The sequence below is a fragment of the Nerophis ophidion genome, linkage group LG19 (assembly GCF_033978795.1).
Source record: "Nerophis ophidion isolate RoL-2023_Sa linkage group LG19, RoL_Noph_v1.0, whole genome shotgun sequence".
Lineage (NCBI taxonomy): Eukaryota > Metazoa > Chordata > Actinopteri > Syngnathiformes > Syngnathidae > Nerophis > Nerophis ophidion.
In genome coordinates this window covers 16,347,606-16,366,266 of record NC_084629.1, presented here as the reverse complement: position 1 = coordinate 16,366,266, position 18,661 = coordinate 16,347,606, and the positions used below count along the sequence as shown (strand labels likewise).

The window sequence follows — 18,661 nt, the reverse complement described above, 5'->3', positions numbered from 1 at the left end:
TCGGTGATTGTAATAGAGATCCATCTGGATTCATGAACTAATTCTAAACATTGCTTCACAAAAAAGAAATCTTTAACATCAATATTTATGGAACATGTCCACAAAAAAATCTATATGTCAACACTGAATATTGCATTGTTGCATTTCTTTTCAGTTTATGAAGTTACATTCATATTTTGTTGTAATATTATTCAATAAATATATTTATAAAGGATTTTTGAACTGTTGCTATATTTAGAATATTTTAAAAAGATGTCACGTACCCCTTGGCATACCTTCAAGTACCCCCATTTGAGAACCACTGACCTAGTATATACAATAATATAAAGTTGTATATCATATAATAATCATTTAGGATTATTTCATATCTTCATTTAAATAAAAATATATTTTTATCTTTTTTTAGATACAGTCAATAAATAATGTGAACATGATTGATTGATTGATTGATTGATTGAAACGTTTATTAGTAGATTGCACAGTTCAGGACATATTCCGTACAATTGACCACTAAATGGTATGCATATGTATCATAACATGGAAATCTAAGAGAACGTGTTGTGAATGAGGATACTTGTGGACTGGGAATGTTTTTTTTTTGTTTTTTTACATGCGCTCTGAATAGGCTCTGTTAATTGATTGATTCAAACTTTTATTGGTATATTGCACAGTACAGTACATACAACCGAATAAGTTTTTCAACTTTAATCAATTCATGGTAAAAAGGTAATGGGTGCGAGCTGGATTTGAACAAGCGCCCTAAGGAATTCAACAGGAACAACTTCAGTCCTCCACTATACCAACTGAGCTATCAAAGAGATTGTTTGTCACCGCTTTTCAATGTAACCAATAGGATGGTTGTGTGGGTGGGACAATGCTAGAAACTTTGAGAGAACAGGAAGAAACGACAAGGAAATGAACAAAAATACCTTTTTTTCCGATATTTGATCAAAATATTCCCACACGGTGGAAATGATCTCCGACGACGATAAATGACAAATGACCAACGACAGAAGTGCGGCGATTCTGTTGGCAGAAGCATCTCAATGACAGATGCGCTTCCTTATAAACACAGGTTGGCACACAGGTGCCAGTGCGACACAGTTCGCGTATCGGTCTCGTGACCAAAACAGCTCTTGATCGGTCACGTGACTTTCTAAGAGCGGTACGCGCACCGACACAGGGTTTCGCTCTATGAGCTCGACGCATGCGCCGATGCATCGGTGTTGCCGGACCCATCACTACTATCAGCATAATACAGTCATCACACAAGTTAATCATCATAGTATATACATTGAACTATTTACATTATTTACAATCCGGGGGTGGGATGAGGAGCTTTGGTTGATATCAGTGCTTCAGTCATCAACAATTGCATCAACAGAGAAATGGACATTGAAACGGCTTAGGTCTTACTTAGTAGGATATGAACAGCGAGCAGAGAACATAGTGAGTTCAGATAGCATAAGAACAAGTATATACATTAGAAATACATTTGATTATTCACATTAGGTTATTAACAATCCGGGGAGATGGGATGTGAATGGAGGAGGGTATTAGTAAAGGGTTGAAGTTGCCTGAGGTGTTGTTTTAAAGCGGTTTTGAAGGAGGATAGAGATGCACTTACTTTTACACCTGTTGGGAGTGTATTCCACATTGTGGCATAGAAAGAGAATGAATTAAGACCTTTGTTAGATCGGAATCTGGGTTTAACGTGGTTTGTGAAGCTCCCCCTGGTGTTGTGGTTATGGCGGTCATAAGGAAGTAGTTTGACATGTACTTCGGTATCAGGGATGTGTAGTGGATTTTATAGACTTGGCTCAGTGCAAGTTGTTTTACTCGGTCCTCCACCCTGAGCCAGCCCACTTTAAAGAAGTGGGTTGAAGTGAGGTGTGATCTGGGGTGGAGGTCTAAAAGAAACCGGACTAGCTTGTTCTGGGATGTTTAGAGTCTAGATTTGAGGGTTTGGGGTACCAGGAGGTGCCGGCGTAATCGAAAAAGGGTTGAATGAGAGTTCCCGCTAAAATCTTCAAGGTGCTTTTGTTGACCAGAGAGGAGATTCTGTTGAGGAATCTCATTCTTTGGTTGACCTTTTTGATTACCTTGGTTGCCATTTTATCACAGGAAACATTAGCCTCTAGAATGGAACCTAGGTAGGTGATCCCATCTTTCCTGGTCACCCACTTTTATAGTGAAGTCACTGACTTTCTTAAGGTTGATATGGGACCCAAATAGTATGGATTCCGTTTTACCTAAGTGTATGGATAGCTTGTTGTCAGCGAGCCAGGTGCAAATATTAAGGAGTTCAGCACTGAGGATTTTTTCCACCTGTGACTTGTCCTTGCCGGATACCAGCAGGGCCGAGTCTTCCGCAAACAGGAACAATTCACAGTCGAATGCTGATGGCATGTCATTTACGTATATTAGGAACAGTAAAGGTCCTAGGATACTGCCTTGGGGGACTCCACAGCTAACTGAGAGGGGAGGGGACACGGTGCCGTTCACCTCTACCACCTGTTTCCTCCCCTCCAAGTAAGATTGCATCCAGCTCGATGAGGTTTTATCGAATTCGATTGCTCTGAGTTTATCCAACAGTATAGCGTGGTTAACGGTGTCAAAGGCCTTCTGAATGTCCAGCATGACCATGCCGCAGCATTTGCCCGCGTCCACCTCATGTTTGATGTGGTCGGTCAGATAGAGAAGGCATGTGTCAGTGGAGTGGTTAGTTCTGAAGCTGGATTGGAATTTGTACATTAGTTTATTAATAGCAAGGTATCTATCGACCTGTTCATAAACAAATTTTTCCATTACTTTTGAAAGTAATGGAAAAAATAGTTTATGAAAATATAGTTTATGAACAAATAGTTCATATTTGTTCAGATGTTTATGACAAAAAAAATAGTTTATGAATAGGTCAACCTATCCCTACCTGGGGATACGTTGATTGGCAACACTAAAATGGCCCTAGTGTGTGAATATGAGTGTGAATGTTGTCTGTCTATCTGTGTTGGGCCTGCGATGAGGTAGGGACTTGTCTAGGGTGTACACCGCGTTCCGCCTGATTGCAGCTGAGATAAGCACCAGCGCCCCCTCGCGACCCCAGAAAGGAATAAGCGGTAGAAATGGATGGATGGACTTTCAAAATGGAACTGAGAATAGAAACAGGTCGGTAGTTACCATGGTTCTAATTTGCTTCTTTTTTTATAAAATGGGTGTTACTCTAGCTATCTTGAAATCCTTGGGTACTTGGCCTTGTTTGATTGAGAGGTTTATTATATGTGTTATTATTGGGGCAATGGTGGTGGCAGAGTCCATGAGGGGATATTGTCACGGCCGGTGGCCTTGTTTAGGTGGAGCGCGCTCTATTTATTAAGCACCTCGTTAGCTGAGACCATTCCTTATTTGAAATTGTTGTTGATTACTCCTAGCTTTCTGTAGAAGGCTTCAATGTGTTCTACACCAAAGCGACCAGAGTGATGGGACAGCTTGTTAACGAGAGTTGTGGCTAATCTGGTGAAAAAGGTGTTAAGTCTACTTGCTACCTCCATTTTGTCTGTAATGAGGGAGTCCTCCTTGATGTTGATGTTGGTGAGTCTGGTTTTAAGTTTCTGGCTGCATCCATGAAGCTGGTTGTTCTGAATTTTCCAGAGCTCACGTGGCTTATTTGTGTTTTCCTCTATTTTGTCATTGATATAATTTTTTTTTTTTAAGGATTTAGTCAGGTTGTTTGTCTTATTTCTTAATTTATTGCATTGCTTTTTGAGCGTTGAAAGGAGTGATTTGAGGTTATTATTATTGGGTTGTTTATTTACTTCGGTTTTACACTTTTGGTATTCAAAGTATTTTCTGTCTCTGTCTTTTATGGCAGCTAATAGGTATGGATTGATCCATGGTTCAGAGCGGGCGTTGATACTGACTGTTCTCACGGGAGCCACATCATTTAGTATCGCTAGGAACGCTGTTTATAGGCGATCCCAAGCATCTTCAAGCAGCTTGCTCGTGAGCACAGGGGACCAGTCCCACTCACCTAATTTAAGGTTGAAATTATCACTGGAGTATGTTTTAAGGGATCTGGATTGAGCTGTTATGTGGCCATTGGCTTTGGGTTTACTTATTTTTCACTTACAGAAGGTTATATAGTGATCGCTAAGACCACAGATCATGACCCCACTATTTATGTTATGCCGGTCTGATGCGAGGATGAGATCTATGGTTGATTGGGTGGAATCACACACCCGTGTGGGGAGTGTTATTAGCTGGGAGAGAGCGTGCAGATTACAGAACTTGCTGTAAGATTTGAAGACAGGCGCATCTCTGCGTGGAATATCTGTGTTCAGATCTCCAGTTATAATTTTTCCACATTGTTTACGCCAACTAAGTCCTCTTCAAGAGCTCCATAGAAATCATTCTGATTAGGGGGGCTGTTTACAGTCCCTATCAGTACCGGCTTAGCGTTTGTGAATTTGATTTCTCCCCACACAGATTCAAGGGCATTGTGGTTAAGATCAGAGTGAGTTATGTATTTAATACCCTGGTGAATATACATACAAACACCACCACCACCGAGCCGCTGTCCTCACCGGTGTCTGAGCTGTCTTCCTCCGCCTTCAGGCCGCCAAACGCACCGATGATCGGGGTGAATGCAGACTCGCTCTTATTTAAGCCATTAAAATGTCAGCTACATTGCACTGTACCAAATTTCCCCAAATGAATTTCCCGCGGTCTAATAAATATTGTGTTCCATCCATCCATCCATCCATCCATCCATCCATTTCTACCGCTTATTCCCTTTTTGGGGTCACGGGGGGCGCTGGCGCCTATCTCAGCTACAATCAGGCGGAAGGCGGGGTACACCCTGGACAAGTCGCCACCTCATCGCAGGGCCAACACAGATAGACAGACAACATTCACACTCACATTCACACACTAGTTCTAATCAATCACTAAAATAAATTATCACTTTAACCCAGGGGTGTCAAACGTAAGGCCCGTGGGCCATATCAGGCCCTCGAACAGGTTTTATCCGGCCCGCGGGATGAGTTGGCTAAGTATGAAAATGAGCCAAAATGTTTGAATAAAAGAAACTCCTGTTCTAAATGTATACACTACATGTCGCAATATTGTTTGTATTGTTGTAGATGATGCTACATATGTAAAAAAACTAACAAAAAAACACACATGATGTTGATGAAAATGATCAAACTACATAAATTAAATCCTGTGATTTGATTTTGATACTATTTTTTCTATCTCGATAGATTGAAAATTAAAACCAATGAGTTGACTGATGAACATTGTCACATAATTTATTCAGAAAGTATAAATAACGACAAATAAAGATAAAATACTATTAACCGCAACATGTAAGTGTAAAAAAAAATCCAACAAAGGTATTTTCAGAATGTGCTTGTTCTATTTTTAAACAAAGAAAACAATCTGGAGTTGTCTTTATTTCTAAGTTATCTTGCTGTGATTTTACCAGTGCAGCCCACTTGAGAGTAGATTTGTCTCCATGTGGCCCCCCATCTAAAATGAGTTTAACACCCCTGCTTTAACCAGATAAATACACCCCGATTATTATGAACCTAATAGCAATGTGCTTAGCCTTCAAAGTAAGGGTGTAACCATTAGGGTTTTTTTATGGATTGATTGAGACTTTTATTAGTAGATTGCACAGTACAGTACATATTCCGTACAATTGACCACTAAATGGTAACACCCGAATACGTTTTTCAACTTGTTTAAGTCGGGGTCCATGTTAATCAATTCATGGTACAAATATATACTATCAGCATAATACAGTCATCACACAAGTTAATCATTAGAGTATATACATTGAATTATTTACATTATTTACAATTGGGGGTCAGGGGGATTTGGTTGGGTTGATATCTGCACTTCAGTCATCAACAGTTGCATCATCTGAGAAATGGACATTGAAACTGTGTAGGTCGGACTTTGTAGGATATGTACAGCGAGCAGTGAACATACTGAGTTCAGAAAGCATAAAAACAAGTGTATACATTTGATTATTTAAATTTGATTATTTATAATCCCGGGATGTGGAAGGGGGTAGGGTGTCAGTCTAGATTTGAAGTTGCCTGGAGGTGTTCTTTTAGTGTGGTTTTGAAAAAGGATCCAACTTCGTTTTAAAATGAAATAGGCCGATTTTACCGATAGTAGAAAAAGGAAAACATTGGGTTTAAGAACAGCCGACTTTATATGAAGTTTATAAAACTATTTAAGGTTAAACGTTACTCAAGTCTATGCCAACCGTCTGTGGCGTTATCGCCCCCAGTTGCCAAAACAATAATAGCAAATAACTACTGTGGCTGAGAAAGGTCACAACAAATGCATTTAAAAAAAGTAACTTATGACTGAAAAAGTAGTCACATTTCAATTACTTTTTTCTACTTCGTTTATTACACAGTTTTCAACTTTGTCTCAGGAAGTCGGGGAGTTGCCAAAACTTGTCCCCGGTCACTTCCGTTCCCGTCTTTGCATTGTCGTGTTTTGGCTAATAGTTTTCGTGTTATGACTTTAAGTTGTTTTGTTGTGGCGTTTGCATTTGTTGTGACTTTTCTCTGTTAGCATAGTTGTTTATTGAAATGAAGGTAGTAGCAGGTCCAACCACTGCTCATTTAACCTGAAAAGATTTGGTTGCACTTAAGTTTTTTATATTATTTTATTTTGTATTTGTATTTTCTATGTAAAAAAAAACAGTAAAAGGAGCAGGTCAACCTACTGTTAATTCAACCTGAGCAGGTGGAATTTTTTAGAAGTAGCCGGTAAGTCTACCTGCTACTTGTTGGTGACTATACTTTTATGGAACATTTGTTGAATGTTGAAAATGTGAGCAGAAAATGTTTCCTCTTGTTAATTCAGAATCAAAATCAGAAATTCAGAATCAAAATCAGAAATTCTTTATTAATCCCAGAGGGGAAATTAAAATTTTCAGCACAATCCCATTCAAGATCAAACAAATATTACATCGAGACAGAACAAGATAGCTGACGGGTCTGCCAACTTTCGGCGCCCATTATAAAAAAGGTGAGATACAGGTAGAAAATGGGGAGAGGGGGGAGAAGAAAAATTCAGACTGAGGCCCAGGGAAAAAACAACTCATAGCCATAGCACACATCCCTCTTACATTTGTGTAAGAGGGAAACATCAAACAATAAAGAAAACAAAGGACATTAAAGGAGCAGAGCTGATACAACCAGCCACTTCTACATACAGCTATGAATACAAGTAAAAGAAAGATATACACTGTGGTGTCCTCTGCGGTGTTCCACGCCATCGTCTGCTGGGGTGGAGCGACCTTGGCCAGAGACAAAGCAACCAAGAGCGCCGAGTCCACTCTCGGCCGCCCACTAACTCGGCCAGTGTCCAGTCCGCATGGGTGAGCGAGGATGCGTCCAAGGAGACCAGGGTGTCGGATACCTGTTCATTTAGCCAAGACACTGTGAAGCCTGTCCGTTCCTGGACTCAGTCCTAGCTCCGCAGCCCTGTCTCTTTATCTGCATCTCCTCCAGTGTCTCCAAACGGACTCTGGTGTGGCAGAGACCCAGCAGTTGGTCTCCAGGGCCGAAAGGCAGATCCAGAAGTCCACAAAAAAGCACCGCAGAAGTCACAAAAGTGCCATTCCGTGTTGCACCGTCCCAAAGGGTCCCCAACAAAAAGGCAGAAAAACGAAAAAAACAAAGCAGGGGTGTCAAATGTACAATTAGGCCCGCGAACAGGGTTTATCCGTCCCACAAATTTGAGTTTGCCAAGTATAAAAATAAGCCAACATTTTTTAATTATAAAAACTGCTGTTGTAAATGTGTCCACTGGATGTCCCAATAGCAATTTTCTGTATGTTTGTAGATGATGCTACATATGTATAAATAGGTAAACCACAGGATGTTAATGCACCAGTCGAGGAAAATGAGCAAACTACATAAATAACATCCTGTAATTTGATTTTGATATTATTTTTGTGTCTTGATAGATTGAAAATGAACACCAATCAGTTGACTGTTGAACATGATAACATAATTTATTCAGAAAATTTAAATAACGACAAATAAAGATAGATTATTGTCTATTATAAAGATAGATATCACCGGTAACCACAAGTAATATTGGTAAGTGTAAAAAAACAACAACAACAACATTATGATTTGTACAGATTCAGAATGTGCTTGTTCTGTTTTTAAACAAAGAAAACAATCTGATGTTGTCTTTATTTTTAATTTATTGTGCCGTGATTTTACCAATCTGGCCCACTCGGGAGTAGATTATTCTCCATGTGGCCCCCGATTTAAAATGAGTTTGACACCCCTGACCTAAAGTGTTGGTTGCCCTTTTTTCAAATAAGATGTGAATGCATTGGCCATTAATTTTTGTTTACTTGCTTGTTTGTACCCATAAATGATTTATTCCTAATTCCTTTACAATAAATAACCAGGATACAGGAAATTTTGTATGCAGTGTCCAGTAGTCAAAATGTATCTCACAGTCACACTGCTTGAATTGATTTTGTTAAAAAGTTACTAAATTATTTTACCTCACTGATTCGTTTCGGATTGTATTGCTCGAAAAAAAATGGTGGTATCCTTAAATTCTATCAAATCATTGTTAAAACGAACTGTTACACCCCTACTACAAAGCAGGCATGGCATCTGTAAAGCTGAAGTTTAGAATGGAGCAAAGAATTCCGGAGCAAAATCTAAAAGTGACTCAATTTGTTTTGCTCATACATGTCCAGATTGTTCTGTTAAGCCACATGATCTAAAATGCTAATCTCTTTAGCGAGGTCACGAGGTCGGCATGCACTTTTTTGTTTGTACTAATCTGGTGTTTTGTGCGTGTGTGTGTGTGTGTGTGTGTGTGTGTGTGTGTGTGTGTGAGGCTTGTTTAATGTTAAAATATACACACTTCTTCATTTTGCAGCACCGGCAGCCTTCACTACCTCCAACGCCACTTGACTTGGTTTTGAGGGTCTGTCTGCCCGTCGTCCCACTCTCGCTCTCCCACTGCCAGCTCGTAAGAACTCAAAATGGTGGACGTCACCAAATGGCCCCTCTTCAGCTTGATGGCGCCCCAGGAGTTGGCTTCTGTATGGAAAGCGTTTGTGTTTGGAGCGTCCGCCAACGAGGCCATCTTCATCACCAGGGACGACGAGGTAACAAAGTAGCAGAATAACTTGCAACCTTAATTATAAAAGGTAGTAAATAAAAATACCATTATTGTTTGAAGGATAGCCGAGGGGTGTACTTTGCTAAGGTGGAAAGACCTTTGATAACGTCATTTTTAAAAACTCATTGAATGTTTAACTTTTATAAGGATTTGGACTGCATGGGAACGTGGAAAAAATAGTACCTTATTGAGTAGTCTGCGATGAGGTGGCGACTTCTCAAGGGTGTATGCCGCCTTCCGCCCGATTGTAGCTGAGATAGGCTCCAGCGACCCCAAAGAGAATAAGCGGTACAAAATGGATGGATGGATGACTACATAGTCATTCATCAAGTATATTGTAAATACTGCAACAACAGAACCAATGTTGTATTACCGGGGCGTCAAACTCATTTTAGCTCAGGAGCCGCATGGAGGAAAAGCTGTGCAGCGGCGCGCCGGACTGTTCAAATCATGGAATTAGAACTAAAAAATAAAGACAACTTCAGATTGTTTTCTTTGTCTTACTTCGGCCAAAAATAGAACAAACACATTCTGTAAATATTACAATAAAAATATAGAAAAAAATACCGGCAGGGGTAAAGTTTAGATCCATGAAGTAAAGAAGAAAGTGAATGAATGTTTATAACTGAACATATTTACAATGCATAAACATTTATTTTCTTTTGTATTATTTTTATTTTTTAATGAATTAAGTCATGTTTTTGACAACCTTTTTCCAAAACACAATATAGAATGTCCAAAAAAGGGACAAGCGCTAGAAAATGGATGGATGGATATAACAGGATAATGCATACATTTATCATTTGTTTTCAAAATGGTTACAAAAAAGTGGGACCCCAAAAATGTTCTTTGGGATCCCATTTTTATCACTTGATGGAGTCCCTGGGACCCCATTTTGAAAATTCCAAGCTCAACACTGATGGAGTGCCGGTTCTAATACTAATCAAATATCAACCCGGGGGCCATAGATAATTCATTCGTTGACTTTGATACCCCTGTTGTAATAGCACCAAGGAGCAAGCTGCTCAGTCAGCATTAATACCACTGATAAGTACATTGTGAAACCCAAGTTTCACCCCATCCAGGGTTTCCTCTACATGTAATTGATTGAAATACAGTAAAAGCCTCCACATCTTAAAAGTTAGTTGTTTTATGTGACAACAAATTGAATTAATATAACACAGATTTCTTTTTACATGTATAACATTTTTAAGCCTTTTTAAAGAAAATATATGCGTTAACGCTGGTTATTCAAATATATAATGACGTCATGTCGGCCCCATCTCCACAGGTATATTGGAAATCTAGGGGAAGTGCGTGCAGAGGTAGAGCAAGGTGTGCGTGCTGACAGCTCCTGACACCTCAAATGCCGATACTGCCATGTTGAGGAGTTATTTGAAATGTTTTCAATCTAATTATAGACGCTACCAGTTATTTGCTGTTGTAGATAAACAAGCAACAATAGGAAATTCTGCAGTTAAAGAGGAACTGCACGTTTTTGTGAATTTTGCCTATCGTTCACAATCATGAGGGACAAGAAGACAAAAGTTTTTTCTTTCCCTCCTTTCTAACATAAAAAAATCGGCTTGTTCTTGGTGGCGAGCAATGCAGCTAAAAGGAGCAATCAATCATGCCTCTAAATCACTTTAAAAGTGCATAAAGACATGTCAACTATACTTCTTATGTTTCATAACCTGTAAAATAACCAAACTGTAATGACATTGTTATTGTAAGAGCAAACCCTTGGCGTGCTACGGTATTAGCCGTAAAAGCTAACTTCGGAAACAGATAAAGCGAGCTTCTACGTCAACATGAAAAACGTTTAGAGTTGGTAAGGCACAACACAATGTGATAAGACACCAATCTGTACTGACTGAAAACCATGAACAATCAATCATGAACAATATGTCTGTAAAGCAGGGGTCACCAACCTTTTTGAAACCAAGAGCTACTTCTTGCGAAGGGCTACCATTTTGATACGCACTTAAATAAATTGCCAGAAATAGCCAATTTGCTCAATTTACCTTTAATAAATAAATCTATATATATAAAAAAATGGGTATTTCTGTCTGTCATTCCGTCGTACATTTTATTTCCTTTTACGGAAGGTTTTTTGTAGAAAATAAATGATGAAAAAAACACTCAATTGAACGGTTCAAAAGAGGAGAAAACACAAAAAAAATGAAAATTTAATTTTGAAACATAGTTTATCTTCAATTTCGTCTCTTCAAAATTCAACCGAAAAAAAGAAGAGAAAAACTAGCTAATTTGAATCTTTTTGAAAAAATAAAAAAAAAGAATTTATGGAACATCATTAGTAATTTTTCCTAAGGTTAATTTTAGAATTTTGATGACATGTTTTAAATAGGTTAAAATCCAATCTGCACTTTGTCAGAATATATAACAAATTGGACCAAGCTATATTTCTAACAAAGACAAATCATTATTTCTTCTAGATTTTCCAGAACAAAAATTTTAAAAGAAATTCAAAAGACTTTGAAATACGATTTAAATTTAATTTTACAGATTTTGTAGATTTGCAAGAATAATTTTTTTGAATTTTAATCAGAATAAGTTTGAAGAAATATTTCACAAATATTATTTGTCGAAAAAACAGAAGCTAAAATGAAGAATTAAATTAAAATGTATTTATTATTCTCTACAATAAAAAAATAAATTTACCTGATTATTGATTTAAATTGTCAGGAAAGAAAAGGAAGGAATTTAAAAGGTAAAAAGGTATATGTGTTTAAAAATCCTAAAATCATTTTTAAGGTTGTATTTTTTCTCTAAAATTGTCTTTCTGAAAGTTATAAGAAGCAAAGTAAAAAAATAAATGAATTTATTTAAACAAGTGAAGACCAAGTCTTTAGAATATTTTCTTGGATTTTCAAATTCTATTTGAGTTTTGTTTCTCTTAAAATTAAAAATGTCGAGCAAAGCGAGACCAGCTTGCTAGTAAATAAATACAATTTAAAAAATAAAGGCAGCTCACTGGTAAGTGCTGCTATTTGAGCTATTTTTAGAACAGGCCAGCGGGCGACTCATCTGATCCTTACGGGCTACCTGGTGCCCGCGGGCTCCGCGTTGGTGACCCCTGCTGTAAAGTATTAGCCCACATTTCATGTTTAGTTTGTACACAGCTAGCCAGGTAGCATATGTTCAGTAGTGTACAGTGATGTCTTGCATGTATCATGATCAACCATAAAGTGACTCACTGTATGGACAGCTGGCCGGGGACGTTGACATTTAAATTTGTGCATTCCATTATTTCGGCAAAGCTTGGCTCAGAAGATCGATTTGCAGCGTGACAACGCACTCTCTCGGTTTTCATCCGCGCCAACGTTTCAGCCTCTTCTTTATGCTTGCTTCTATAAGCAGCAGTTCATCCTCCATATATTTAGTTTAAAAAAGATAATGGTGTGAATACTCATTTGTCCAAAAATAGTGTTTTTTGTTGTTTCTTGCGAAGTCTGTCATGATTAGAACACACACACGCCTTGTTTACGGAAGTAGGACACACTTTGCCAGAAGTCGGAAGGGCTCATATGAGTTGGGAAATTGTGTTAGATGTAAATATAAACGGAATACAATGATTTGCAAATCCTTTTCAACCCATATTCAGTTGAATGCACGACAAAGACAAGATATTTGATGTTCAAATTCATAAACCTTATTTTTTTTTTGCAAATAATTAACTTAGAATTTCATGGCTGTAACATGTGCCAAAGTAGTTGGGAAAGGGCATGTTCACCACTGTGTTACATCACCTTTTCTTTTAACAACACTCAATAAACGTTTTGGAACTGAGGAAACTAGTTGTTGAAGCTTTAAAAATGTAATTATTTCTCATTCTTGTTTTATGTAGAGCTTTAGTCGTTCAACAATCCGGGGTCTCAGCTGTCGTATTTCACGCTACATAATGCGCCACACATTTTCGATGGGAGACAGGTCTGGACTGCAGGCGGGCCAGGAAAGTACCTGCCCTATTTTTCTACGAAACCACGCTTTTGTAACACGTGGCTTGGCATTGTCTTGCTGAAATAAGCAGGGGCGTCCGTGATAACGTTGCTTGGATGACAACATATGTTGCTCCAAAACCTGTATGGACCATTCAGTATTAAGGGTGCCTTCACATATGTGTAAGTTACCCATGCCTTCAGTACTAATGCACCCCTATACCATCACAGATGCCAGCTTTTGAACTTTGCGCCTATAACAATCCGAATGGTTATTTTCCTCTTTGTTCCGGAGGACACCACGTCCACGGTTTCCAAATATAATTTGAAATGTGGACTCGTCAGACCACAGAACACTTTTCCCCTTTGCATCAGTCCATCTTAGATGAGCTCAGGCCCAGCGAAGCCAGCAGCGTTTCAGGATATTGTTGATAAATGGGTTTGGCGCTGCATAGCAGAGTTTTAACTTGCACTTACAGATGTAGCAACCAACTGTAGTTACTGACAGTGGTTTTATGAAGTATTCCTGAGCCCATGTGGTGACATCCTTTACACACTGATGTCGGTTTTTGATGCAGTACCGCCTGAGGGATCAAAGGTCCGTAAATCATCGCTTACGTGCAGTGATTTCTCCAGATTCTCTGAACCTTTTGATGATTTTACGGTCCGTAGATGGTGAAATCCCTAAATTCCTTGCAATAGCTCGTTGAGAAATGTTGTTCTAAAACTGTTCGACAATTTGCTTACAAATTGATGACCCTCGCTCCATCCTTTTTTTTTGAATTACTTAGCATTTCATGGAAGCTGCTTTTATACCCAATCATTGTACCCAGCTATTCCCAATTAGCCTGCTTACCTGTGGGATGTTCCAAATAAGTGTTTGATGAGCTTTTCTAAACTTTATCAGTATTTATTGCCTCCTTTCCCAACTTCTTTTTCACGTGTTGCTGGCATCAAATTCTAAAGTGAATGATCATTACCAGTTTGAACATCAAATATATTGTCTTGTAGCATGTGCAACTGAATATGGGTTGAAAATGATTTGCAAATCATTGTATTCGGTTTATATTTACATCTAACACAATTTCCCAACTCATATGGAAACGGGGTTTGTACATGTTAAATAGATTTGCAGTGTGTATACAAAACGTTGATGGAAGGTTTTGAAGTTGTTTTCGAGGGCTTTGAAGGCTACAACTGTGACTCTCATTAGCTGCATTTTGCAAGCATTTTTTATCATCTTTAAAATCCTGAAAGAAAAAGACGTGTTCTGGTCTCTCATAATGATTTTGATCAAAGGGCCTTGTGCAGCCCTTTTTTAGACGCTTGTGATTTAGGGCTATATAAATAAACTTTGATTGATTGATTGTGAACAATTGGCAACATTCCCAAAAAAATGTGCAGTTCCCCTTTTAATTAAAATGAATATTTGTTGGCCATGTCCTCATTAATTACCTTGCCTTGCAGGTGTATGTGTTTGGGCTAAACTGCAGTAACTGCCTGGGCACTGGAGACTGCAAGAGCACCATCGTCCCAAAGAAGCTGGACTTCCTAAGCGGCAAGAAGGTGGTCAACATGAGCTACGGCAGCGGCCCGCACATCCTGCTGGTCACTGATGGTATGACCGCCAAACAAACACGAAAGTTCCGTCACATGACTTTTAATGACTATTCCGGTGATTCAGACGGAGAACTATTCGCCTGGGGACACAATGGCTACTGCCAGCTGGGCAATGGGAACACCAACCAAGGGGTGGCGCCGGTGCTCGTGTCAGCCAACTTGCTCAATAAGAAGGTCACTCAGGTGGCGTGTGGTTCCCATCACTCCATGGCTCTCACCAACACAGGAGAGGTAAGTACTGTTACTCCCTGTTCTAATATAAATATAATATAGCCTATAGCCTCCTAGTGGGTCACTGCATTGGCTACACATGCATGAAACGTATAAGATTCTATGAACTTTATTGTCATACCAGCACACATGAGGTGGCGCAAAATCTAGTACCCGAAGTCCCAGATTTAGACCAATGAGTATGACAAGAAGAATATTATGTACATACCGTATTTTTCGGACTATATATCGAGGTTTTTTTTATAGTTTGGCCATGGTTGTGACGTATACTCCGGTGCGACTTATGTCTGAAATTATTAAAACATTACCGTAAAATATCAAATAATAATATTTATATAATTCGCGTGAGCGACGAAGAAAATGTCCGCAATCGTCACACACACGCCAACCAATAATAATTCGGCGGGGGCGGGTCATGGCAGAAGTGCATTGTGGGTCATGATATGCTAACTGCTATATGATATACACTACTGCCGGAGCTATTAAAATGGATCACATAAACATTGGCGGTAACTTATAAAAACTGAGAAGGACTGAACTAAAATGGCACCGAAAAGGAAATCCTATACTGCAGATTACAAGCTGGACGTAGTGAAATATGCTGCAGAGAACAACAATCGAGCAGCAGAAAGAAAGGATGCTAGCGGGGCGCATACCAGAGGCGACACAGAGGAAGAAGATTTCATGGGATTTAGCGATCGGGAGTGACAGATTGTTTGGTAAACGTATAGCATGGTCTATATGTTATAGTTATTTGAATGACTCTTGCCATGATGTGTTGCGTTAACATATCAGGCACGTTCTCAGTTGGGTATTTGTGCGTCATATGGCGTACACTTATTCAGCCTGTTGTTCACTATTCTTTATTTTAAATTGCCTTTCGAATGTCTATTCTTGGTGTTGGGTTTTATCAAATAAATTTCCCCCAAAAATGCGACTTATACTCTAGTGCGACTTATATATGTTTTTTTTCTTTCTTTATTGTCCATTTTCGGCCGGTGCGACGTATACTCCGGAGTGACTTATAGTCCGAAAAATACGGTAATCATTTGAATAGAATAGGATATAAATAGTGTAGTTTTAGTAGGAATATATTATAAATGAAAAATAGCCTAAATTTTGATCCCATTAGTTAGGATTGACCAGTACTAAAGTACTGCGGTACTAATGAATTAAAAAAGGTATTATAATGTCTTTGAAAAATAAAGATACATTTTTTTAATGGACATGATAGCGCGCTGTGGTGACATTGTTTGTCATACGAGCACAGGCGCATATCGCAAGTCAATACACTCTGCACTTGCAAGCAGAAGCAGTGTTTGGACAGAAGAGGGAGATAAGATGTATTTTGGCTTCAAAACTAACGGCAATGGGGACGTTAAATACGCTGCAACACCTCTTTGAAAGCGGTGTTTAAAAGCTGCTTAAGTCCGCAGTGTTTTAACTACATCTAAATAACTAATCATCACCTCCAAGGCAACAAAAAACTATGTCTCTTACAAATATCATCCCTGCTGGACGAGGAACTGCTAAAGATTCTTCACGACACATCCACTGTCGACAAGCTAGCGCTCCTGAATGTAAACAAATGGGTGGCTCTAATCAAATATTGACTGTAATGATATTAGGTGCAAGAGCCGTATACAGTCGATAATAAAATGATTACATCAATATTTTTTGTTATCACAAAATATTTTATTTTTATGTTTTATAAACCCAGGCAATTTGTTTCTGGACACAGGACTTTAATTATGACTAATATATTACGCTGTAACTGCTTGGTATCGACTCCAAAGCCAAATTTGTATTACCACCCAAAACTTATGTGAAGTATCCAAACAACAAAATAATAAGGAACAGGCCGTAATGATGGAATATGTTAAAACAGAAAATGACCAGATATTAACAGTAAATGAACAAGGAGATTAATAACTCATCCATTTTTGACTGCTTGTCCCTCATAATTTTGACAAAATAATAGATTGGGAAATGACTAAATATGTTACTGCATACACCGGGAGCCAAGTTAGAAGTCTTTGTTAGCTTGCTTACTACTAAAAGATACATTGTTCACTGTTATTTAATGGCAAGATTGTTCTTTGAATTGCAATAGGAAACTTTCTCAATTTTAAAAAAAATTGTAAAATAAAGCCAATATTGACATTGTTTGGAGTCCCTTTTATTTAGAAAATTATTAAAATAAAACAATGACAGACAACCAAACCAAATAAACGCTGGATGCAAAAGAAGACATTATATATGTACATTATGTCATCAAAGCTGGTGTATACCAGGGGAGTTTTTACTTATTTGACTATGTATTTATTTGTTTCTGATTAATTGACTTCTCCTAGTGTTCCGGAAGTCGGTGCGTCGCCCTAACTTGCTTCGCTGTCACTTTCGTTGTGTCGGTCGCGTCTTTTATTGTCTTGTGTCATATGTATTTTTTGTAGATTTTGCCATCCTGCAGTTTTTGTGTTGTAACTATGACCTTTCTCGGACACCGTAACTACTCGCCATTTTTGTTTTGATGATGCCAAAGACGGACGCAGACTGAAATAACAATTAACGTCGTTATCATTGAAAGTGCTAAACTTCATATGAAGTCGTTTTTAAATCCAATATTACCCTTTTCTAGTATCAATAACATCAATTGATTTCCCCATAAGACGATTTTGGATCAATACCTATTGTATCTTCCGAAAGGCAAACTTGCGAAGCACACATTAATGTCCTAGAATCTAAATAATATAAATTGACCTGTCGCTACGTTAGAACCACATTCCCATTTAAATGGGGACTAGGGGTGTAATGATAAACCAGGGTACAACTCCCACGGTTTGTATTACCGTTTTAAATTTAAATGATCGGAAAAACAGTGATTAATAACACTTGGATAAACTGACGGACCGGTGACTCTGCTTATTTACCTGAGAAGCAAGCGAGTGCTAGCTAGTATAATTGCTAACATGAAAACAACTATAAAATGCAAGCAGCGATGGACGGGACCGCTTTGGCTGCTGCCCCCGCGACCCAAGCCCGGATAAGCGTTAGCTATCCGGGCAGCCATCATAACAAATATTTCACACGAGGGCGAAGCACAACTAATGAACAATTGATAATACAATAGAGATATATTCATGTAAAATCCCTGGAATATGATTAACTACCGAACAAAGGTGATTTATTAATTGTTAGTAAACAATATTTTTAGCTAAACCACAAGAGAAAAAAAAGCGTACAGCTCTTACCTTCGATGCAATCCAGAGTGAACGAGAGATGGACGGGACAGACAATTTATGTATGAACAAAGAGCCAAACACAGCCCTTCATTCAGAAACGTCATATATCTTCATAATATGAATGTAAATATTAATACTATTATTACCAATATGAATATTAATGTAATATGAACGTTAATATTATTCAAATATTGTGTCACTGGCGCATTTATGCCATTTTTAAGATTACATACTGGGAAAAACGTCTAGCTGTCTGAATGAGCGCACGGCGACCATCTTACAAATGTTTTTCAGCGCAGCGGTTCTTTGAAGGCTACTGAAATCAAAACCGGACCATTCATTGTCTTTGCCGTAGCATAAAAAGTGCAGATGGCCTTAAAACGTCACAACAGTCAGGCACCATATGTAAGTACCCAAAATAAAGAA

At 38.5% G+C, this 18,661-nt stretch overlaps 1 protein-coding gene across 3 annotated transcripts in view; it reads left to right on the top strand.

Moving 5' to 3' along the window:
- Positions 1 to 18,661, top strand: part of rcbtb1 (regulator of chromosome condensation (RCC1) and BTB (POZ) domain containing protein 1) — a 35,813-nt gene that overhangs the window by 2,469 nt on the left and 14,683 nt on the right. For 2 of the 3 annotated variants that reach the window (XM_061879339.1, XM_061879340.1), the window contains exons 2-4: positions 8,938 to 9,169; positions 14,610 to 14,760; positions 14,827 to 14,993. In XM_061879339.1, the coding sequence (XP_061735323.1) occupies positions 9,044 to 9,169; positions 14,610 to 14,760; positions 14,827 to 14,993 (444 nt within the window). In that variant the 5' untranslated portion in view covers positions 8,938 to 9,043. Of the gene's footprint in view, positions 1 to 8,937; positions 9,170 to 14,609; positions 14,761 to 14,826; positions 14,994 to 15,470; positions 15,713 to 18,661 lie in introns of those variants that run through there. The other variant, XM_061879341.1, reaches the window with a different exon arrangement.